Source organism: Sorex araneus, chromosome 1 (genome assembly GCF_027595985.1).
Source record: "Sorex araneus isolate mSorAra2 chromosome 1, mSorAra2.pri, whole genome shotgun sequence".
Taxonomy (NCBI): Eukaryota; Metazoa; Chordata; class Mammalia; order Eulipotyphla; family Soricidae; genus Sorex; species Sorex araneus.
This window is the reverse complement of record NC_073302.1, coordinates 225,804,387-225,829,350: the sequence shown is the minus strand read 5'-3', so window position 1 is coordinate 225,829,350 and position 24,964 is coordinate 225,804,387. Positions and strand designations below refer to the sequence as shown.

Below are 24,964 nucleotides of genomic sequence, written 5' to 3'. Positions count from 1 at the left end.
GAGAAAAAAAATGTGACCTGACTCAAACATTTCACTGTGGAAAATGGGGTGGGGAGGGAAGCCAGGAAGGTGGTCAAAGGGCTGGAACATGTGCTCTGCCATGTGGGAGCTCCAGGTCTGATCCCTGGAGCTGATGGTCAGGTACGGTGGACATGGATGATGGTCAGCTGATGGTCTGATCCACTGTCCTCCAATCACTGCCAAGAATGGTCCCCAAGAGCACTTGGGTGTGACTTTAACAAAAAAGAGCTGGATCCGGCTGCCTCAAGATCAGTGGCATCACTGACACAGAGAAGAACAGGTGTACAGAAACAGCGAATGTCCGGGCTGCTGCACCTAAACCCACACGCGTGCACACACAGGGAATTCCATCAGCACTGTGAGCTGCCCAGCAGGCTGAGCACTTGAGTCCCCGAAGCAGCAGGACAGTCCCCAAACTCAGCACCAACCCCAACGTCTCTGTCATAACAGATGCTGTTCTCAAGACCCTGGCCACTGCCTCCCAAGATACTCTGAGAAACAAACTCTCTCCACTAACAAGTAGCCCACCGATGTGGAAACAATTTAAGTCTCGGGGCTCCGTCTACTAGATTTATCTTTCTAAAAAAGAGGAAAGCACAGAGCCAGGGGTGCGGCTCATCACAGAGCATGTACCTTGCAGGCTGAGGCCCTGGGTTCAGTCCCTGACACAGGAAATAAGAGCAGCACTGCAGATGAGGAGAGAGTAGAATGCGCCTGGCAGCTCCTTCAGTGTGGCAGGCACTGGCCCCAGTATGCAAATGAGCCCCAAGGTTCTTCAACCTTGGTGTTTGAGGAAGGGGCGAGGCTTAGGTGAGAAACCCTACACACCAAGGGAGAAACTGGGGCAAATCACCCTGTCCCCATCTGCCCCTGTAAAACCAAGGGTCCAGACAATATCTAAGACCCCTCCCAGTTTAAAAATTCTATTCCCGACACTAAACCATATAGGAGAAACAGATGGTTTCACTAAGAAGTTCTACTGAACCTTCAAAGGTGACTATGGCCTGTCTTTCTCAGGCTCATCTAAGACTGAAGAAAACAGGAACATCACAGACACACACACACACACACACACACACACACGACAGATGGCACACGCACACACATACACACACAACAGACAGGCACACACACACACAATAGACAGGCACACGCACACATACACACGCAACAGACAGGCACACACACACACACACACACACACACGACAGACAGGCACACATAGCAGACAGGCACACGCACACATGACAGACCCCAATGAACAGAAATGCAAAGTCTCAAAACCTTTAGAAACCAAACTCATCAAAATATTGAAAGAATCATACATTAAGACAAAGGAGGATTTACTGCAGGGATGCAAAAATGGTTCAATATGTGAACATTAATAACAATCAGTAAGGAAAAATAAAAATCATATGACTGTATCAGTGGATACAGAGAAAGCTTTAAATAAACTCAACATCTATTTATGGCTAAAAGACAAAGCCCCCCCCCCAAAAAAAAAAGGCCAGAGGGTTTAGCTACTTGTCTTGCACAGAGCTGACCAGAGTTCAACTGTCAGCACCAAATATGGTCCGCTGTGCACCACCAACAGTGATCCCTGGGCACGGAGTGGGGAGTAAGCCCTGAGCATCACTAAGTGTAGCCAAAAAAAAAAAAAAAAAAAAAAAAGAACCCAGAGTGGAAAAGAAATAATCACTATTTTCAAATGATATGGAAACACAGAAATTCCCAAGGATTTCATTAAGAAGCTATTAAAAATAATAGACCATCAATATGAGAAAATGCTACAAAAATCTGTTCTGTTGTGCTATGCAAGTGACAAACAAAAAGAAGTTTAAAAATACCACTGACATTCCTTAACACCAATGCTCCTGAGTCACAGAGCTAAATATCCAAACCACAGAGCCAACAGACTGAAATCCAGAGATCGAAATTTGAACAACTGGACTTAGAACGGTGCTGTGAAGGCGGCAGGCTGGGCCAGGACAGTAGGAGGGCGATGCCGGGAGCGCTGGGGAGAGACTGTGCTGGCGCTGGTTCTGGAGCACTGCATGTCTAAACCCAACTTAGAATGACTTTGCAAATTACAGGGCTTTAAGAGAAAAAGTTACACACACACATAGTGACAATCACATCAAAAGAATACTAGGAACGAACTACACAAATGAGGTCAAAAACATGTCCCTTCTATATGGAAAACTAACTTGCTGTTAGAAGAAATGAAGACAGAAGCAGGAAAGAGAGTATAGCAGGTAGGGTGCTAGCACACAGACAACAGGGATCTGCTCCCTGGTACTCCGCATGGTCCCAGCCCTGCCAATAGTGATCTCTGAGCACAGAGCCGGAGTAAGCCCCAAGCACCATCAGGTGTGCTCCCCCCACTCTATAAAAAAAAAGAGGAAAATAAAATACATTCTGTGCTTATGAAGACTCACTGTCACTGTCACTGTCATCCTGTTGCTCATCAATTTGCTTGAGCAGGCACCAGTAATGTCTGCATTATAAGACTTGTTGTTACTGTTTTTGGCATATTGGATACGCCATGGGGAGCTTGCCAGGCTCTGCCGTACAGGTGAGATAATCTCAGTAGCTTGCCAGCTCTCCGAGGAATCGAACCCAGATCTGCCGCGTGCAAGGCAAACACCCTACCCACTGTGCTATCATTCCAACCTGCTTATGAATAAAAAGAACTAAAATTTCTAAAATTATTGTCCTATTTGAAAAATGATATTCAATACAATCACACTCAAAATCCCTATGTCATGCTTCAATGAAAGAGATCAAATATTACTTAAACCTATATAAAACAATGAAAACAATATAAGACCCCAGTCAAAATAATCCTGAGACAAAAGAATAATAATGGAGGCATCACATTATTCAACTATACCACAAATCTATGGTAATAAAAACAATATGACATTGGAATAAAAACAAATAAGATAGATTAAGAGAGCAAAATTTAAATCCCAGAAATAAATCCTTGTGTATATAGACAGTAAATTTACAACAAAGGAGTCCAGAGCATAAAAATTAGAAAGAAAAATTTCTGCAATAAATGGAAACCTGGGGCCAGAGCTATAGGACAGCAGGGAGGGCATTTACCTTGCATGCGGCAGACCCAGGTTCAATCCCCAGCACCCCATATGGAACCCCAAGTATGCCTGGAGTTCAGAACCAGGAGTAACCCCTGAGCATTGGCAGGTGGGTCCCAAAAGAAGCCAAAAGCTAAAGAATTGAAAAATAAATGGAAACCGGACTAGCCACATGCAAAAGTATGTTAGATACTCTCTAACATCATGCATAAAAGTTAATTCAGAATGGATTTAAAACTTGATTTCAGACCTGAAATCATAAAATTTAAAAAATAGGCAAAACAATCCATGCAGCATGCTGGCTTCAGATGTCTTCCGGGATCTGGCTCCAAAGGCTGGGGCTGGAGAGATAGTAGAGCAGGTAGGGCACTTGCCTTGAAAGTGGCCAACCAGGGTTCGATCCCTGTGATTCCTGCTGAAAACCACCAAGAAAGATCTCTGAACACAGAGCCAGGGGTAACCCCTGAGCTGGGTGTGTCCCAAAAATGAAAGTAAAACAAAGGCACTGGGACTACATCAAACTGAGAGCGTAAACATTCATACACCACTCACTTTATGAGGAACAGCTATGGAAGTTATTCACCAAGCCCACTAAGAAAGCAAAGCACCTCATGAAAAGTCCAAGAGGGTCGGGTAGAGGGCTGAGAGGATGGAGCACATGTCTGATGCTTGACCCCTGGTGGCACAGCCCAATCCCCACACCCCAACACCGAAGCACTAGGCCAGAGCACCCACGGGTGAGACCTGTTAAGAGAATGGGCAGAATATGTGGGGGCCCGGGTTCAATCCCTCCTACCACAACACAAAAGGAGAAGGGGAGGCGGAGAAGAACAAACACTATCCCAAAGAAGACATGCAGATGGCAATCAAGCACAAGGGTAAATGCTGCCAGGGAAACGAACGTTAAAATAACAACAAGATACCACCTCACACGTGCCAGAAACAACAGTGCTGTGAGGGATGTGGAGAAAAAGGACTCCTCAGACTGTCAGAAGAAATGCAAATTAGCCCCATCTCCACGGAAAACACTGCAGGTTTCCAAAATGCTAAAAGTAGAATTACCAGGTTGGAGAGACAGTGCGGCAGAGAAGGCACTTCCTTGGACACGGTCAATCCGGGTATGATCCCCGGCTCCACACATGGTTTCCCAAGAAGTGATTTTGGATGCAGAGCCAGGAGCAAGCCCTGAGCACTGCCAGATATGGCACAGAAACAAACAGAACTGCCATATGATCAGGCTACAGAGGTCACAACACCACCAGTGAATAAGAAGGATGCGTTATCTAAACACAATAAAACACCATTTAAAAAGATGAATCTTGTTCTTAGCAACAACATGGATGGAAGTGCAGGGCCACGATGAGTGAGAGAGACAAATGTCACATGGTCTCACATGCATGCGAGATATAAAGCAGCACAGGAAAGGAACAATATCCAGTGGGAGCAAACTCTTCCCCTGTGCCCCTAGGGTATACAGAGTCCGGTAAACCAACGTTACCTCAGTTTCAAAGACAGAACTGTGCGGGTCTGTCAACAACATCCTACTCCTGGGTTCAGAGGGACAGTACAGTGGGTAGGTGACTTGCCTTGCCCACATCCAATCCCTGGCACCCTATATGGTCCCCTAAGCCCTCCAGGAGTGACCCTTGAGTGCAGAACCAGAAGTGACCCCTGATCATGGCTGAGTGTGGCCCCCCCCCAAAAAAAATCTTATTCCTGGGTTGAGAGGCAGATCAAAGTGCTGGGTGCAAGCTTTGCATGTGGGAATCCTCAGTGAGATTCCTGACACCACAAAGTCCCTCAGCACCACTAAGAATAATCTCTGAGCACTGAGCCAGTAGGAATAATCCCTGTGTACCACCGGGTATGGCCAATAAAATCCAAAACAGAAACATTAAATTATGAATAAGTATACTTATGCAAAGGTCTTAATGATACTCCCTGGACTTGCATTTCCAGATCAAAATCTTCCACAGAATCAACTTTCCTGCCAACCCCTCAGCCTAATTCCATGACATCTAACACCCCAAGTGTCTCTAGTAATATCTTCTTTCTGAATTATTATGGGTGACAGCTCAATTTCCAGAGAGTATGTACGACTTTCAAATACAACTTAGAGAAGAATAACATTTCACATCATACAAATTCAAGCAAAATAAAAAGACTAGCAATGAAACACTAGTAAAGCCAAGTCAAGATTAGTGGAAATGAAAAAACTCAAAACCAGAGAAGGGACTTACCTTGTCTTTGTCTAGATGGATTCCACTGATTTCAAAATCAAACAGAAACAGTTCAGCCACCCGCCTACAAATAAAATGAGCCCAGGTTATGTAACTGGGAATAAGAATTGGAAAAAAAATGTATTTCTATGAAATACATCAGTCTTTTCAATCTACTGTCAAAAAACAAAACACTTCAAAACTCTCCCCCCCACCCCCATGTGTTTGTGTGTCTCGCACACACGAACATACACGTACACATACTTTGTCTCAGCTAGGAGCTTCACATTTAAGGAGTTCATTTTTATTATTTTATTTTGGGCAGCCTGTGGACTGGAGCGATAGCACAGCGGGTAGGGCATTTGCCTTGCAAGGGACCGACCCAGGTTCAATTTCTTTGTCCCTCTCGGAGAGGCCGGCAAGCTACCGAGAGTATCCCACCTGCACAGCAGAGCCTGGCAAGCTACCTGTTGCATATTCGATATGCCAAAAACAGTAACAAGTCTCACAACGGAGATGTCACTGGTGCCCGCTCGAGCAAATCAATGAACAACGGGATGACACTGCTACAGTGCTTGGGCAGCCTGTGCTCCAGGGCTGCTCCCCACAGTGCTGGGGACAGACCAAGGTCGGCGGCGTGCAAGGCAGGCTCTCTCTCCAGTACCCAAAGTGCTCTTCCCAACCACTCTACGGATCACTCGGTGAAGCACTTGCTGACTGTACGAGAGCTAAATGTCATCACGATGACTACAAAACAAACTTTAAACTGATCTAATGAATGAAATGAAGTCAAGCTTATCTGTGCCTTTTTTTCTAAAAGAAATGGACATCTTTTCAACTGTTTTTCAAAAATATTTCCTGCATACCATAAGCAATGCACCATACATATACATATATGCGTACTGTTTAACTGCAACTAGGAAAGTCTATACATATATCTATATATATACACACACAAAAGCATATGTATATATGTATGTATTAGCGATAAAGAATACATTAAATAAATATATAATACATTTTATATTCGGTATGCATATTTAACAAAACTATACTCTCAATTGCTTGCAGGTAAAAACTTAGGTCCCATATTACATAGGCACATCAGTATAAATACTTTTTGAGTAAATTAATGAATACAAGACATAGGAAATAAGAAAATTTATAACAGGGCACAAATAAAGTGTATGGAGAGTTCAAAGAGAGACTAAATAATACCTTCGGACACCCTAGCACGTCTAAATGATCACCTTCAGTTTCTGCCAGTAGCCACTGCCATTAACAAACAGTTTGGCCCAAAAACAATTTTTTCTTAAATGCTCTGGATTTGGTTCAACCCAGCATCTTCTTGTGCTAAATTTACAAGAGGAATCCACACTATTGCAAGAGAAAGCACTCTTGTGTGCTTTGAAAAGATCACTTCTTAATAAACAAAACATGCATCTGCAAACTGAACAAGCACCCCAACTTTCCCTTTCCTTGATGGAACAAATTTTATCAAATAAATAGTGAAACAGAGTGACCCCATGAGAACATCCACGGACATTTCACATCCAAAGGAACACCTTTCTCTTTTTCATTAATTAACAGTTACTTTCCCATTAGGTACCCCGGGAATGAAAATACTCTAAGTTTTGCTGGGTTCTGTTCTTCCCATGGTACTTGGGACCAAACTCAGGGCCACAAGAACATACTCCATGACTAAGTCTCAAAATCAGAATGCAGAATTCATAAAATAAACTAAATGACAAAAACCATGTGCTTATGGGCCTCAAGACATTATCTTACTATGCCAGAAAAGACTGGGCTGGGATCCATGGTTCTTCAGAGATTTTAGATAGAAAGAAATGCATGGCCCCTTACCTGCTGCAGGCAATAATCTAATAGCAAGTATCAGTAAAATGACTCGCAAATATCAGGGGATCAAATAAGTGCATCTCAGTGTTGGATGTTCAACTTCGAAACCTAAGTTTTGTGACACATGTCACTGCTTGTCACTTACTGACATAGAAAATCTGCTCTATAAATCAAACCTAATTATCCAGTGTTGAGACAGAAAAATAATAGTTTTGGGGGGTTTTGTTTGCTTGTTTCTCCAGCGTTGGGATCAAACCCAGGACCTCACACATACAAGGCTCTACCACTGAGCTCCATCCCGGGCCACAGGAAAAGCATTAGGGAGAAACAGGACACCCAACCAACTAACCACTTCTCCCCTCCAACCCCCACCACTGGTCCGGACTGCCGAGAGCCTGCCCCGACGCGCTTCGGCCTCCAGCTCCACAACTGGTGCCATGATCCAACGAGGGGGGGCGGGGGGCAAAGCCCTCACCTCAGCTCCAGACAGTTCTCGAAATATCCTTGCCACCAGGGTGAGCGCTCCCACCAATCTTTCTTCCACCATCCACCCAAGCAGGGGTTTCTTTTTAATCTAATTTTAATTTTTTTCCTAAGGGCTCCTAAGGCATTTATAGAGCATTCTGCTTCAGGGACTTTTTCTTTTTCTTTCTTTTTTTTTTTTTGTCTTTTGGGTGAACACTTTTTCTTTTTTTTAAGTTGGGTTAAGGCCACAGGAAGCTTCAGTCTCGAGCTATCAAGACTTTAAATGGATACATAAATACACAAGCATAGAAGGGGCGAAAGATCGCATCAACCAAGGCTACAGCCACTATATAAATCTACATAGATATACATAAATATTAGAGTATGAAACACCTATGATTATTAGCTTTTAATAAAAGCATATATACATATATCAGTGTGAAACATAAAAAGCATATATAATATATATCATAAAAGTATTCATAAGAGCATATATACATATATATCACAGTGTGAAACACCTATGATTATTAGCTTTTCATAAAAGGATATATATATCACAGAGTGTAGAACACCTATGATTATTAGCTTTTCAAATGTTCAAAAGGAGCTTACCCTTTACAAAAAGTTCTAACCTGTGAAATATAATGATTACTCTATCCAAATCTCAGCAATAAAAACATGAAACAGTTCATACTTGGACAATTTTTCAAAGGACTTCTACATAAGATTAACTTGTTTCTTCCAACAAGTTACTACTTAGAATATTAAATTCCTTGATGCTGGGCTGGAAGCTCAATGTCTTTTTTTTTGCGGGGGGGGGGGTCATACTCGGTGATGCACAGAGGTTACTTCTGGCTCATGCACTCAGGAATTACTCCTGGCAGTGCTCAGGGGACCATATGGGATGTTGGGAATCAAACCCAGGTCAGCCGCGTGCAAGGCAAACACCCTACCCACTGTGCTATCGCTCCAGCCCCTCAATTTCTTAACTGATGAGTATCATTCTCTTTCTTTTCAATCCTAGAGTATGCTTCAAACCAGCTTTTATTTCTAACTTAATTTTCTTTAACCTTTCTTTAAAGGTTACTGTTGTCTGCTCGAGTAAATCCACAAACAACAACAGGATGACAGTGATACAGTGATACCTTTCTTTGAGAGGCTGTGGTTCACAATAATTAGTGATAGGGCTCACATGTACAGTGGTCTGGCCTCACGCCCTCCACGTGAGTGCCCGCTTCCAGCCCCAGCAATCTAGGTCCCCTCCAGCTACCACACCCACGTTCCATAAGCTCAGTTCTGTAACCAGTTCTCAAGTCATGGCCTTTAGCCATTAGCTGTTTCCTTACTCAGCACTTCTTTATAATCCTCATACAAGAGAGATCATTCTGTGTCCATCCCTCTCCTAACTAACTGCACTCAGCACGATACACTCTAGCTTAATCTACATTATGGGAAAGTGCAGGATTTCATCTTTACGGCCAAGTAGTATTCCACTGTGTGTATATGCCAGTCTTTATTCAGTCACTTCTTTTTTTGACACTTGGGTTATCTCCAGATCTTGGTTATTATAAGCAGTGGAGCAATGAACATGGGAGGGCAAATGCTTTTCCAAAATAGAGTTTTGAGGTCCTTGGGGTAGATGCCAAGAAATGAAACTGCTAGATTATATGGAAGCTCAATTCATAAGTTTTCTGAGAAGTCTATATTGTTTTCCATAGAGGTTGAATCAATTGCCATTCCTACCAGCAATGGATGAGGGTCTGGAACCAATTCTAAACATGACAACTCTTTATTTTGATATTGGCAGCTGGGGGTAAAGCAATAGTACAGCAGGTAGGGCATTTGCCTTGCACCTCTTACGGTCCCCAGAGCACCAGCAAGAGTAATGTCTGAGTGCAGAGGCAGGAATAACCCCTGAGCATCACCATGCATGCCACCCTGCCAAAAAAAGGGAGGAAGGGGTTTGAGGGAGGATTTTTTTCCTAGAATTGTTATCCAAATACTTTATCTATTCTCCTGGTGTCTCTTCACTTTTCATAATAAATATATTGATATCCCCAGTTATTGTACCAATATACCTTGAATGGACACAATTAAAATTCAAATAAAACTCTCAAAATTCAATAGACCACATCAATAATTTAGTCATTTACTTAGTACAGTTGATAGGGCATTTGCCTTGCGTACTGCCAACCTAGGTTTGATACCCAGCATCCATATGGTCCACCGAGCACCACCAGGAGTAATTCCTGAGTGCAGAGCCGAGGGTAACCCTGAACACAGCCACATGTCACCCAAAAAATGAAACAAAACAAAAAAATAATCTGGTCATTGGCCATCTTACATATGATAAAGTGCATTACTCAAGGCCTGACCTGGCTCCTACAGTGTCCTGGCTCTCTTTGCTCAGGATCAGTCCTGGTAAAGCGACCACAGGGTGCTGGGGTTGAACCCATGTCAGCTCCACACAAGGAAACCACCTAACCCACCACACTCTCTCTCTCCAAGCCCACACACAGCACCCACCGGAAGCCCTGTCACTGCTGGGTACGGCCCAAAAGCCGAAACAAAGACAACTACTATTAAAATATTTGTATTTCTTTCCTTAATTTAAAATTTAATTTCTTTAAATCTTTAATTTAAAATTTAATTGAAAATTTAATTTAATTTCTTTCTTTAAAATATTTCTTTCCAACCTGCTTCTTTGTCATGTATTTCTTAGGCTATAAAGAACATGTTTGGGGCTAGAGTGATAGCACAGCGGGTAGGGCGTTTGCCTTGCACGAGGCCGACCCGGGTTCGATTCCCAGCATCCCATATGGTCCCCTGAGCACCACCAGGGATAATTCCTGTGTGCAGAGCCAGGTGTGACCCCCCCCAAAAAAAAAGCAAAAAAAAAAAAAAAAAAAACATGTTTAATTACATAAGACACAGGTAGAGAAATTAGCACAGTGTCCACCCAGCACATGGTTTCTGTCCACTGAACTACCATCTTACTAACACTTCCTAAACACAAGTTTCTCTCTCCTGATGTGAAATGACTATCCCAATATCTTGTGTCTTATATGTGTGTGGGTGTGTGTGAGTGTCTGTCTGAAATGTCTCTATGCTTCCTTCAACCTCATTATGTTTTCCGCATGTTATGTTTATGTAACATGTTACATTTTCAACATTTTCCTACCTATTATAGTATATTTATCTCTCTAACTTCAAAATTATTTTTAAGTAACAACAAATCTTCCTTCAACATAGTTTAAATGTAGCTTACAAGCCAGTAGTGAACGCTACTGGTTGTTTCTTTTCCTAATCTAAGAGCACAGTCTGTTTCTCCATTTAAACCTTCAACATTTCCTAGATGTGTGTGCGCAGGTGCATGTGCGCATGTTTGTGTGAGATTCTGCAAGATTCCTGAGTTCAGTCCAAGGTGTATTACAGCTTTCGTTACTCACTCTTGTGATTGGGATTTTTTCTTCCATTATATTTTTCTGAGAGGGTGTTACATTCTTTGTTCACAAGAAGATTCCTGATAATTTCAGAAAACTCCAAATATAGGTTTCTTTGAGGCTACACTTCTTGAAGAAGATAACATACTAAAATTTCCCAAGAGAAGAAGACATATAAATACGTTAGATTACCAAATGTACTGACCAGGGAATATTTTTAAATAACTCAAAAGTTAATCCTTCAAGAAGTGCATCTAAGAACAAAATGATGCTGTAGTCAATTTAAATTACCCTTTTGTTTGGTTTGGGGCCATCATGGGCTGTGCTCAGGTCTTACTACTGGCCCTGTACTCAAGGACCCTCCTGGTGGGCTCGAGAGACTACATATGGTGCCAGGGATCAGTATGTACAAGCAGCCATTCATTAATGAACCATTTTCTACAGACACCACCAGATGTTTGATGCAGGTGCAGGTTCAAAGGTTGCAGAGTGCTTAGAGGAGGACAAATCCTTGCTCTCAAGGAGCATCCAGCCCTCTAAGGAAGCTGTGAGCAGAAAGAATGAAATGAGCAGGGATGTGAACACAGGAGGAAAAAGTAGAGTATGAAGACAGGACAAAGCACGAAGACCACGGAGAAAGCAAGGTTCTATGAAGCACTGAAGGCAGGGCAGAAACCACGGCCACAAAAGCAGAGATTCAAAAGCAGAGATTCTACAGACCAGAGTCCAGTGAGCACAGAGACACGAGTCTCAGCTCACCAGTGACCAGAGTGAGCAGGAAGGAATGAATACCTGGTTTCGGGATCAAGGGAATCCACAAGATCCTTATCAACGAGTAATTTTTGCAAACTTTGGTACAATTCTACATTTGTGTTCAACCTAGAAAAATCACAAATAAAAATATTCAGTCATTTTCCAATACCTTGTTGTTTTATATCCATCAAAAGAACGATGTCAAATTTCAGAATGTGCATACCCAGAGATTAAAGATCTGATCTTGTTGGGTTTTGCTTTCCTTCATTCACACTAGGAATAGAATAGTTTCTTAGCCCCGGAGAGGCAATCCTTCAGAAGTGCTGCGGTATGAACAGCTCCGAAGGCACAGGAGACATTTTGTTTATGGATTTATTTATTGGGAGCGAGGGGGGTGGAAGTCACACCAGGTGGTGCTCAGGGGTGACTCCTGATGGGCCTCAGGAAACCCTCTATGGTGCCAAGGGATGGAAACACAGCTCATATGTGCAAGCAAGGCCAGCGCTGTCCCCCTATGCATTGGCGCTGGTCCCACAGGGACACTTTAGACTATGGCTGAGGTAAGAGGAGCAGACAGACAGGAGGAGCCAGGAGAAAACACTCACAGGTGCCGAGATGCCATAGTGAAGTGTTCCCAGCAATAAGAAGCCAACAATGATTTTCTTGTCCCTAACGAGAAGTGAAGCCCGGGGATGGAGGGAGACAGCAAGCACCAGGGCGCAGGAGTCCTGACCTGAACACTAGGAATGGGCCCCCCACACCTATGTGGAGCGGCCTGGCCAGCTTCAGGGCCACACACTTGGGAACACCCCTGCCCGTGTCACTGTCAGTCTGGCTGCTCGGCTTCTAACACCTCCAGCTGCCCGAAGACGGGGCTGCTCAACCTTCTACTTCACCAGCCCTTTTCACAGAGAAGCCCAACGTGGGCCAGACACAATTCAAAGTCACTGCACCGCCAGTTTGGAATTCATGTCTGGTCACTGTGTGTTCTGAAACCTTCAACTGCTGCCAGATTTTGTATGACTCCCACATTTAGCTACACGAACCCATCTGGGGTCATGAGGCACCGTTGAGGGCTGAGACACTGCATGCATCACCACTCCCATGAAGCCATGCCAGCTGATCCATGGCACCACTCTCAACCCAGTCAAGCCACTACCTTCCATCCTGAGTATCAAAAACTCCAGAGCAAGTGGGTCCTCCCCAGAATCCACACAGACCTGACAAACACTTGGAGAAGGAGAGCCTACTTCTCAGTCGACCCTACTGGGCCTCGTAGACAGCTCACAAGCCAAACCCTGCGCGTTCCTAGGAGTGCTCCTGGGCCAGCCCAGCACCAAGGCAATGGAGCTGGTCGCTACCCACCACAAATGATGGACAAGGGGACGCAGGAAAACAGAGAACATCAGAACGATGACCAGCCCTGTTTGGCTCACCCACCAGCTCCTCCCGTCACAGGGAGTCTGGCAGGTGAGAGGCAGCTGCACCGTCTGTGTAGCAAAAGCCAGAGCCTGTCCCCAACAATGCTTTCTGCTCAAGACCCTGCAACAAAGTGAACACTTTGGCCTAACTGCAGCACTTATTCTAAGCAAACACACCAAATTTTAGGCTTTTTGTCTATCACTGAAAAAATAAAGCAGGTCAACACATGCCCTAAACTCATCCTATTTTTCAAAACTCAACAGAAGCAGCTAGCGAAGCTATAGTTCAGTCCAACCAAAGGAAACTTGAGTCCAGGTGTGCACAGAGAACCAACAGTGAAGGTTTGGACAGATCCGGGCTTTCCAGCGAGGTCCCCTGAGGATGGACAGACTGACTCTCTCCCTCCTGAGAAGCCATGGCCTCTGGCATGCACCCTCACAAAGTCTCCTGACCTGATAATGTTTCATAGCATCCGGCCACAAGATAAACTCCAAACTTCACCGAACTCAACACAGGATCCCCGAGTCAGGGTGCTGCTGTCGGGAGACCTGCAGATAACTCACTCCCCGAGGACTGTCCACAGGCAGTGTTTCCTACCAAGACGTCCCCTGCCAGCCCGGACTCCTCCGGCAGTCTCGCCAAACTGAAGCAGCCACCACTCTCCCCCCCACAGAAGCTAGACTTCTCATGTAGCCTGGCGTGGTCAGCAGGCCCTGGTGTTCTACGTGCGCTCTGAGTGCTTGCGGATGTAGCCCAACCACAGCAGTATTACCTCACAGTGCTTTCGGTTAGCTTAACAAGCACGTCAAAATGCTAAGCGGCTTAACTATTTAAATTTGCACCAAAAAAATTACTTCAAAATGACTCACTTTATCACAGCTTCGGCCATTCCAGACCCCACAGACCCCCCACTCCCAACCTCCCAGGAACTACAAGGCCACTCTGTGAGCAGAGAACACTGGCTTTTTGCCTGTGTCCACAGGGAACGTGCCGGCGGTCCATCACAGAATCTAGCAGTTCCAACTTGCTGCTAATATCTAAAACCAGCACAACTGCGTAACTGAGACACCAGGCGTTTCCAGTGAGGCCGGCACCATTATAGGAGCTTTGTGTGTCATCCTACCTGCCTCCCGACAACTTTGAGAAGGAATCATGCCATGACCCATGTGTAAGGTAAGGCACCTCGAGGCCCAAAGACCTGCGCTCGGGCTGGGAGGATGAGGTTAGAAGTCGGCCCCAGGAGTCCCCCACCTGTCCCCATCCTACGGAGCTATAGAGATATGCTGGCAGCTGCCACACTGCAGCTGCTGGGTGGGGACAAGCATCCTAGAGCCTGTGTCCAAAATCCACGAAACCCTATGTCACCAACAGGCAAGGAAGGAGGGAAAGAACCTACTTTTCGACCATGGTGCCAATATTTCGACAGGCCTCTTCCGCTGCGTCTCTGAATGCCGGCTCCGGGTGAGCAATCTTCACAAAGTCAGCCTAACAAAGAGAGAAGCACAGACTAAAAGGACCCTGCATGAAAGCTCTCCTCCAGGACCTGAGAATAAAGGTGAAACCCTCCGCTTGAAAATGTGTCACTGGCCCCAGTCTATGCATTTCTCTCAGTGAAATTTTTCTGAACTCATGGGCAAAGCCACTTCCTTCTGAACAGTGAATTTCTGTTATTTCTTGGAAGTAGAATTGTTGCATTTGAAAGAAAATACTTTTCCTAATTAGTGTCTTTGTTTTTCTTGTTTATATATAAACACCAATGAATTTTTCCCAATTCTGTAATTCCAAAAAAAAAAAAAAACAATTAGTCTCTTGCTTCAAAAATGGAAAAAAAAATTGGCAGGAGAGGGTGTACTTAGGGGCACAACAGACTGCTAAGTATACTCCCAGCTCAGTCGATCCCCACTGTGCCAGGGGACCGTCCAAAGATTAAGTCCAGGCTCCTTCCTGCACACAAAGCAAGGGCTCCCTAGGCTCTGAAAATTCTAAAACTTTTTCATTAAAATAGATTGCAATATAGTCATTCTAATCTATTAACATGGTTCCAGAGAAAACTCTTACAAGTTCTGGTTTGATCTGGTTTAGTTCTGTTTTTTGGGGGACACACCTGGCTCTGTGCTTAGGGTCACTCCTGGTGGGGTTCAGGGCATCGTATCAAACTCGGGCAGGCCACATACAACGAAAGCACCCTACCTGCTCACTAGACTCCTGATTGCTCCAGCTCCTTTCTCATTTTACTAATTAACACAGAACATAATTTCAAAACTCACTTAACTACATTCTAGCTTTTGTGTCGAAAACAAAGACACGTTCTCTTTTGAGTTGATTTATAAGTATGAATACTTGGTCCCATCCAAATCATATGGGAGCTGCTATGGCAACGGCAATGCTTGAACTGAGCTAGAATTTCTTTTCTTCTATTATTGAAAAATTAAACATAAAACTAGATACACATTTACTTGTTAACTGCAGTCTATGACAAAACAAAAACGTCATCTACAAAATACTACATACTTTCTGCATTCTCCATGAAGTAGACCTTCATAAAATAAAACCATGACAAAGTCAAATTTCCTAATTTTATTGAGAAAGTAGTTTAGCATCTTTTTTTGTTTTATTTTTCTTTGGGAACATATCCAGTGTTGTGCAAGGCTTACTCCTGGCTCTGTGCTCAGGGGACCATAGGTGGTACTGGGGGGTCGAACCCAGACAGGCCATATACAAGTGTCTGTCCAGTGTACTATCACTCTGGCCCCAGTGTTGGTTTGATTTTTTTTTTTTCCTAAATCAATGAGTTCCTACTAACTCACTATGGCTTTCATACCACTGTCAAGAAAATCACAAATCCCACTGCCCTAAGGTAGGGAACACAATTACACATAAAAGAATTTCATTGACACTGACTAGTATGATGGGGTGAGTGTGTGTGTACATATGTGTGTAGGCATCACATGCAAGGCAAGCTTTCTTCTGCAATGCTGCATCATAGCCCTATAAACACTTTACTGCTGGGCCAGTAGGGACCTTTCTCAGTGAAGGAGGAAGAAGCCATCCTCCTTGGCTGCAGGCCTCCTCCAGCGGCTCCATCATTCAAACTCTCGCTATGCACATCAGCTGGAAGGTCAGAACAAGACTTGGGGGGACAAGCTGCAGGGAACTGCCCTTGCCCCTCACTTAACTCCTGGGCAAAGCCCCTCAGGAGACTTGTTTCCCTTTCAAACTGGCAAGCCCAGAGTGAGAGCAATGGTTACAGAGGCTGTGGTGCTTGCCTTGCATGTGGCCAGCACCACGCAGGGTCCCGCAATCCCCACCAGGAGTGATCCCTGAGTACAGGACCAGGAATAAGCCCTGAGCACAGGTGGGTATGGCCCCAAAACAAAAACTAGTGAGCTTATAGTGATGAGGCAATATGTCAGCATTGTAGACTAGGAAAGTGCAGCTGCTCGACTGCATATACAGGGACAGGGCATTTCTAGAAAAGACAGGTGTCAAAGTCCACCTCAAAAGGGATGCATAGGTTCATGCCCCTTATAGAAAGAACAAAGGACAGAGAGGAAAGATGAGCAGTTCCCAGATATGAGAGGTAAGGGATGGAGGTAATAATAAGAGTTCTGAAGGGGATGAAGGAATGGTTACCATATCCTGATGAAGGGCGGTTACAAAACACTTAACGTTCATGCTACATCACTCCCCACAAAGCACCCAGTTTTACCCGATGTTCATGCTCATTTTTGTGACCACTGTTGAAGGTGAGGCACTGCCTACCTCCCAAGCCTTGCCCTAAGCAGACTGCCTGCCCTCGAAGGCACAGAGCACCAATTACTGGTAAGTGACATGTACAATCACACCTCTGCAGAAAGAGATGACAAGGCATGAATGCAGACTAAAGCTTGGATTGATCAGAGCCTGAACCCCAGTGAGATGCTCTATGGTGGGGTTGCAGAATGTCAGTGCTACTCATGAATGTCTTCCAACTGCCTAGAACAGCATCTGGCACATTTTCAGGGAAGGGGGACTGGGATGGAGGGCCGGGGGAGGGGAGGGTGCGGAGGGAGGGAATTTACGTCAATATTGAACTAATTTTGTTCAATATTGTGAAAAAGCACAATGTGAAAAATATTGTGAAAAAGCAATGTAAAGTTCATAGTGCCGATATAGCCGATCACAATTCAGAATTATGAGCAACACTCAAATTCTTTTATCAATTTGACTGATCAAATGTGCCTTGTGGGGACTAGAGCAATAATACAGTAAGTAGGGCACTTGCCGACCCAGATTGGCTCCCTGGCAGCCCATACGGTCCCTGAGCCTGACAGGAGTAATTCCTGAGCACAGAGTCAGGAGTAAGCCCTGAGCATCACCGGGTGTGCCAAAAAAAAAAACCCAAAATTTTAAAAAAACAGAAAACAACATGTGTTTCTTGCGGACTGGAGAGATAGCATAGCATTTACACTACTTGTCTTGCATGTGGCCTACCCAGGTTAGAACCCAGACATCATATACGGTCCCTAAAGGGTGACTGCCAGGAGTAACCCCTGAGCAAAGCTAGGAGTAAGTCTGAGCACAGCCAGGTATGACATAAGCCCCACAGAGGACAGGGCTAAAGTATTTGCCTTGAATGCAGTCAAACCGGGATCGATCCCCAGCACCACTATGGTCCCCTGAGAACAGAGATCAGATTAGTCCCTGAGCACTGCCAGGTATGGCCCAAACACCCCCTCCTCCATCCCCAAAGATGTGTTTTTTTCTGGATGCCGTGCCTATCTCAACATAGACTCCTTAGATGTAAAGAGACATAACTTCAAAATAAAAACATAAAAAAGTGGGGTATTCTTTTTTAGAGAGGAGGGGAGGCATTCCCAGAGGTGAACCCAAGGCTCCTCCATGTAAAACATCTGCTCCAGTCCTATGAGCCATCTCTCCCACAGGTCCCCCAAAAGTCTTTAATACAGTTTGATACTAAACCTTATTTTAATTAGAAGTGGTTTGGGGGCTGGAGACTGAGTACAGAGGGGAAGCAGACCCCAGAGCCTCAGGATCAGCTCCTGAGCACCACCAGATGTGGCCCCAAAACAAAGTTTTTAAAAAACTGTCTTCCACAAGTTCTATTTTACTATACACTGCATACATGAAAACCGCCAAAGAATCTCTGCAGGAGTCATCATTCCTATATTACATGGAGCAGGGATACTCTGTTAACCATACATGTTAAATCACATGCTCCCAGAATGGCCCTTTCCACCGTGTGTTCTCCATTCCTCAGGACAATCTGCACCCAAACACCCCGCAGCACCCAGCCCACACCAGCGCCCACTCACCAGATCGGCCACACTGCACAGGCAGTCTGAGAGCTCGTCGAAGAGCAGCACGGTGCCAGGCCCCGGCGGCACGGAGCACGCACGCTCTACCAGCCAGTCCGTCCGGCGCAGGGCATTCTCTTGGGCAACTCGGAACCCTTCTGGGGAGCTGAGCTCAGGAACTCCAAAGAGACCCTGAAATCCAAAGCACATTTCCAGCTTCCTGAGAAGATGCCACTTTCTGGTACCCTGAATACAAATCCCAGCGCAGGGCAACCAACCTCCCCATCTGCACCCCACTCCACAGCCATGAGACTAAAGATGCCTGACTGTGACCTCCTCAAAGAGGAGTGCAGCTCACTTGTCTCATGTGTGTGAGGTCTCAGTTCAATCCTGGCACCACAAAAAATAATATGCTTTCTTTAACTTTTACTTCATTAAAAAATTAAAATCTAATAGCATGGTTCAAAATTCAGCTGCCCCTATTGACAAGGGCAGCTGAATCAGTGCTTCAGTGATTACAGTGATTACAAAGTGATTACAAAGATTAAATGATGCTATCTATGCAAAACAACTAACAAAAAATAAGAGGCGGGTCCAGTACTACAGGGATTAAGGCACTTGCCTTACACAAGGCTGACCTGGGTTCTTCTGGTCCAGGTGCCACCAGGATTTATCTCTGAGCCGGGATTAAGCCCTCAGCAACATCAGGTAACACCCCACACACACCACAAAAAAAAGCCCTAAAAAATCAGCAACAGTAATGCACGGTACACAGAACACGTTTAGAAATATTATTTATAATCACTTCTAGCTGAGTGATCAAGTTCTCAATCCTCCTAAGGCCTAATTTATTCATCAAGCAGAACAATTATGACGATACCATCTCACAGGACCATCACAGTACAGGTACAATGTCGGAGAGTCCATGTCAAAGCCCTAAGGCAGTGTCTGGCATCAAGTGGGGTCCAACAAACAGCACCACATACACCATGATTGCTAGTGCTACGCCTTGAGTACCCAGTAGTCGTCTCAGAGCTAAGACACGGAAAATGTGCTGGAAGCTGCTGCAATTTTATACTTTCTACTTTATACTTTCTACCAAACCTTATACCTTCTAAAAGCAGTTCAATATTTTGAAAATTACAAAAATCACTTGTCTGATGGGAATGGCCATTTTTGTACCAGCTAAATCGCTGAGAAGGCATGAAAAACCAAACATTAAATATACATCTCTAAATGAACTGTGGACACCACACAGGTTCACTCATTAAACTACACGATCCCAGTGAAAGCCTGCTAGCTCTTCTGACAAGGAAACATTCGTTCTTGGTTCTGGCTTGGGATGGTTTTTCCATTCTTTCCTTCTTTCTTTCTTAGCAGGGGTAGGGGCATTGGGCCATACTCAGTAGTGCTCAGAGCTTCTGTGCTCGGGGATCACTCATGGCAGGAATCGCAGAAGCATACAGGGTGCTGGGGATTGAACTGGGTTTGCTGCATATAAGGTGAATGTTCCAGCCTCTGTACTTCACCCAGGCTACATTCACTTTTTATTTTTGTTGGTTTTTTTGGGCCACACTGTGCTGTGTTCAGGAGTAATGCCTGGCTCTGCACTTAAGAATCACTCCTGGAAGTACTTAAGGGGCCTTAGGAGATGCTGGAGATTGAGCCTGGATCAGCCTTGTTCAAGGTAAGTGCACTGCCTAATGTTCCCGCAGCAAAACATTCACTCTCGAAGGGCTCAAAACTAGAGGAACTTGACTCTGCTCTTATCTCTGTAGCCAGACACTTTCTCCACACCGCTGGCTCGTCATTTATTCGTTGCAAATTATTTGTTGCAAATGTGGAAGGTGAGCTCCTAAGAGCAAGGACACTGCTCTTTGTCACTGTCTTTTGGGGTCTTGGAGTCATACCCAGAGGAGCCCACTTTAATGCCTGACACCATGAAGGAAAGAAATTTTAAAAAAATCAATGTTGCAGGTACTTTGTAAATTAACTCTGCAAACATGCAGATTTGGGCCAATATCAAAAGGCCAAGCTTGCAGGCCTTATAGGAAGAGGGAAGGCACGAAGCTGTTTACTTGTTTACTACATGTTTCCTACAAGTTAATGTTGAAGAAAATAGAGCAGATTCAGAACTGAAATTTAATTTTTTTGTTGGTTTCTGGACTACACCCCGTGGTGCTCAAAGCTTACTCCTGACTGACTCTGAGTCTGCACTCAGGGATGGCTCCTGGTGGGCTTGGGAACCCTGCGTGGTGCTGGCAATCAAGCCAGGGTGGGACCAGCGCTAGGCAAATGCCTACATATTAACCTTGACACAAAGTCACTCTAGATTCATGCGGACTATCCCTACTTCCTGCATATGAGGAAGTACTCTCAGGAATTCATCTCCGGTTACTTATAACCACATCTCTTTTCCTTTCCCTTTGTGAGCTAGAAATTAAGACAGGTATTGGTGTCTTAGTTTGGTTTCAGTGCCTACAATCACCGTGTAGGAAAGAAAATTTAATCAAGTTAAAAATTAACTTCACCAACCACTGGGAAATTGTAGCAAATTTCATATAAAAATAAGTTGTTGGTTTTGTTTTTTATTTTTGCTTTTGGGATCACACCTGGCTCTGCACTCAGGAATTACTCCTGGCAGTGCTCGGGGGACCATATGGGATGCTGGGAATCGAACCGGGTCGGCTGCGTGCAAGGCAATCACCCTACCTGCTGTGCTCTCCAGCCCCCGAAAATAAGTTTTAAATAAAGCTAATGAAAAGCAAAATTTTTAAGTACACCGTTAACAGGATAATATCGTAGAGTCATTGGAAGTTAATATGAAATTTTGAAAAGGCAAACGTTAATAGATTCAATGTGTTGGCAAATTCACCAACACTACAGAGCTGGGGCTGCTTTACATTGCCTGCGCTACCCGCTGAGCGTCAGGAGCACGAGGGACCACGGGGGTCAGGAGGCGCCCGGGGACGCCGCAGGTCGGGCGGACGGTCATGGGATAGAAGCGGGGCCAGGAACCCCACCGCGGGTCTCCTGTGGCAAGGAATGGACAGGACAAGCACGATGCGAGTTCTGAGTCTCTAACCCGGCGCGGCGCGCGGTGGCTGCCGAGCTCCGGATCCGCCCGGGCGCTCGGTCCCGGCACCGCGCCGGAAGGACAGTCCAAGCGGCACCGGCCCCGGCAGGGCTGCTCCCAACCGGCGCCCCAGGGCCCCGGCCCCCGCAGGTCACGGGCAAGGTCACCGGGGCGCCGAGCCGCCGGCCGCCCCCGCATGGGTCGGACCCGGGTGCCCCCCGCGCCCCCGCGCCGCTCACCCCGCGCGCGCCGAACAGGTCCAGGCGGCGGCCCTGCGGCCTCGCATTGAAGGCGGCGCCCACCGGGGCCCAGCTCGTGCTGACCCCCCGGGCCCGGGCCGCGCCTCCCAGGCCGCCCCGCAGCGCGGGTCCCGGCCGCAGAGCCGCCGCCCGGGCCCCGAGCCCCCCCAGCCACACCATCGCACTCGGGGGTCTGCAACGAGCCCCGCCGCACCACCCCGCGCCTGCGTTTCCAAGGCAGCAGCTCACGCCGCGCCACGTGACGGCAGCGCTTCCGGGTGGCGGCGTGCGGCTCGCCGGCCCCGAGGCAAGAGCGTCTCCCAGCCCCGGTCTCAGCGGGCGGCGGGGTCTGGCGCCCCCGTGCGGCTGGAATCAGGAACGACAGGATATTGGCTCTTCGAGCCCGCTGATGCTTCCGGTGACGGCCGCCAGCTCTCTTCCGGGGCTCGGCTACTACCTGCTTGCACTCCGCACCATGACTCTGCCCGAGCGTCCTGCAGATAAAGGATATCCACGTTAAATATGCAACGTGGATGTACGTCCGAGCTACTATGCGGAGCTGACTCATTCTTCTTGGCTTGCAAGCCAAGACCGGGTTGCAGCAGTCCGTGAGGGGTTGTCTGTCGTTGTGCAGTGTCCTCTGGTCTTTGCAGACTGTAGCTGCTAGGAACACCGTGCAGGTGCCTGGGCCACCTGACAGGAGAGTGGGGAAGCCAAAATGATGTCCGTGGGACCCATGGTGGCTTATGTGAAGCTGGGAGGAGAAAGACTGTCACTTGCTCTCTATCCGTCTCTGCCACCCAGGACCCTTTTCTACCTCGCCTGGCATAAAAGAATTTAAGGAATAGATGAGCAATGAAATGAAACAGATTTTATTTGGAGATTTTGAAAGGGAGGAGGAAGAGAGAGTGGAGAGTAACGTGCTCAAGAGAGAACCCGGGCTTCTTCAAGGGCTGAGAGAGCCCCTACACACATCCCAGCATTAAGCATGAAAGGGTGAAAGGACACATCTCAAGAGGGGAGATGCGGGCGACACATGTGCTTGGCCACCTGGGTGCAAGCAGCACACGGGCTCAGGCAGCATATGTGCTCCGTTCCTTTGTTCAAGGTAACTTTTATAGGGTTTTTCCAACCTAGCCCCACATTGAGCTTCTACCTAGATGAGTCCATTATGAGAGTTGTTGCTAAGTGGGTAGAGTTGGGTTCAACCTTTGAAACTCCTTTTCTTGACCTTTGGTCCTGCTGGGTCTTCTCTCGAAGGATAGGTCCAGCCTTCTCTGGTGTGGGCTAGCTGAGGGTTAATCAGATTAAAGGAAGGAATTGAGGGTTCTCCAGTAATTTCCTTCAGACCCTCCAGGCCCTTGTAGGGAGGGGTCCAGTCTCCTCAGGGTTTACTGCTGGAGAAGGTCTTATCAGGTCTTGCTTTCTGTATCCACAAGGTGGGTCAGACTTAAAGACTGATGGCTTTATTACTTCCAGATATTTCATTGCCATCGTATGGGGATGGGGTGGAGGGGTTTCCCTAATCTGCCTGCCTGCATCAAAGGAAGGGGTTCTCCAAGTGCCTGAGAACAGATGACTGGTTAAAGAAACTTTGGTACATCTACACAATAGAATACTATGCAGCTGTATTCTAAAGATGAAAAGATGAAGTCATGAAATTTGCATATAAGTGGATCAGCATGGAGAGTATCATGCTAAGTGAGATGAGTCAGAAAGAGAGGGACAGATATAGGACTGCACTCATTTGTGGAATATAAAGTAACATAATGGGAGACTAACAAGCAAGGATAGTAGAGATAAGGGCCAAGAGGATCACTCCATGGCTTGGAAGCCGGCCTCACATGCTGGAGGAAAAGGCAGCTGAGATAGAAAAGGAAACACTAAGTGAATGATGCTTGGAGGTCCTGCTCAGGATGGAAGATGTGTGCTGAAAGTAGACTATGGACCGAACATGATGGGTACTTAGACCTGTATTGCAAACCATAACACCCAAAAGGAGAGAGAAAGAAGGAATGTGCCTGCCAAGGGGAACTGAGGGGATGACAAGAGGGTTATTGAGAACATTGGTGATGGAGAATGGGCACTGGTGGTGGGATGGGTACTTGATCGTTGTATGACTGAAAAGTAAGTACAGTGAAAAGTAAGCAAGAAAGTTTGTAAATCTGTAATCTGTATCTCACGGTGATTCATTAAAAAATATATTTTTTAAAAGGAAAGGGCTCTGTTCTCTGATGATTGTTAGGAGCTCACATGGGTGCATGTCTGGAAAAGGATTCGGCCACGAGATAGGGCAGAGCCCTCGAGAGCAGCTCACCAATGGTCCGCTATCTGCAGACTGCAGCTACTGCTTGTGTTGGGAGAGGCTGCAACAGGAACTGCACCATGGGGCTGAGCTGGGAGAAATCAGTGGCTCTCGGGTCTAAGAGAAGCCTGGTGAAGAGGTACCTCAGATCCTCAGTCACTATCGAGCTTTGCATAGGACCTGGACCTCACTGACTAAATCAGCATCTGGGTGTGCAGGCTCTGCAGAGAGCTGGTTCAAAGGATGTTTCTTAAGCCTTGGCTAAGGAGGTGTGACTTCAGTGTGTAAGCAAACGTTTTTGTGTATGCAATGTAGTATCAGATTTTCTTAAACAAAACAAACCCTCCAACTTGAGCCTTGGAACTCAGGGTACCACAGAAGTGATTGAACTTCAAGCTTGCAATGGAGTGTAGTGGAGGGATTTTGACACTTCTGGGTGCGCATGTTTGTGGTAGTATTGTAAAATGGGGTGATCATTTTGAAATACATAAGTATGATTAGATTAGTGTAAAGATTAAAGTTGTCTTTGATTCTGCCTCTACTTACTTCATGCATGTTGAAGCAAAGTTAACAGCTCTCTGCATTCCTTCTTGCAGAAACTGTAGGCCTTTAGGCCTTTAAGCTTTACCTCTTGACTGTCCCCAAAATGTGCATGTTCGCAAAGTTATAAAGGTTAGCATCGCAACATTAATTTTTTTTTTTTTGCTTTTTGGGTCATACCCAGCGATGCACAAAGGTTACTCCTGCCTTTGCACTCAGGAATCAC

General features: G+C 45.8%; 1 protein-coding gene across 1 annotated transcript in view; it reads right to left on the bottom strand.

Annotated features, from left to right (window-relative positions):
- The window catches only part of MIPEP (mitochondrial intermediate peptidase), a 188,627-nt gene extending 166,485 nt beyond the window's left edge, over positions 1-22,142 (bottom strand). The window contains exons 1-5 of the mRNA XM_055136792.1: positions 21,894-22,142; positions 18,597-18,770; positions 14,678-14,766; positions 11,899-11,985; positions 5,360-5,423 (exon numbers count right to left, since the gene is read on the bottom strand). Coding sequence (XP_054992767.1) covers positions 5,360-5,423; positions 11,899-11,985; positions 14,678-14,766; positions 18,597-18,770; positions 21,894-22,073 — 594 coding nt within the window. The 5' untranslated portion in view covers positions 22,074-22,142. The remainder of the gene's footprint in view (positions 1-5,359; positions 5,424-11,898; positions 11,986-14,677; positions 14,767-18,596; positions 18,771-21,893) is intronic.
- Positions 22,143-24,964: the final 2,822 nt, after the last annotated feature.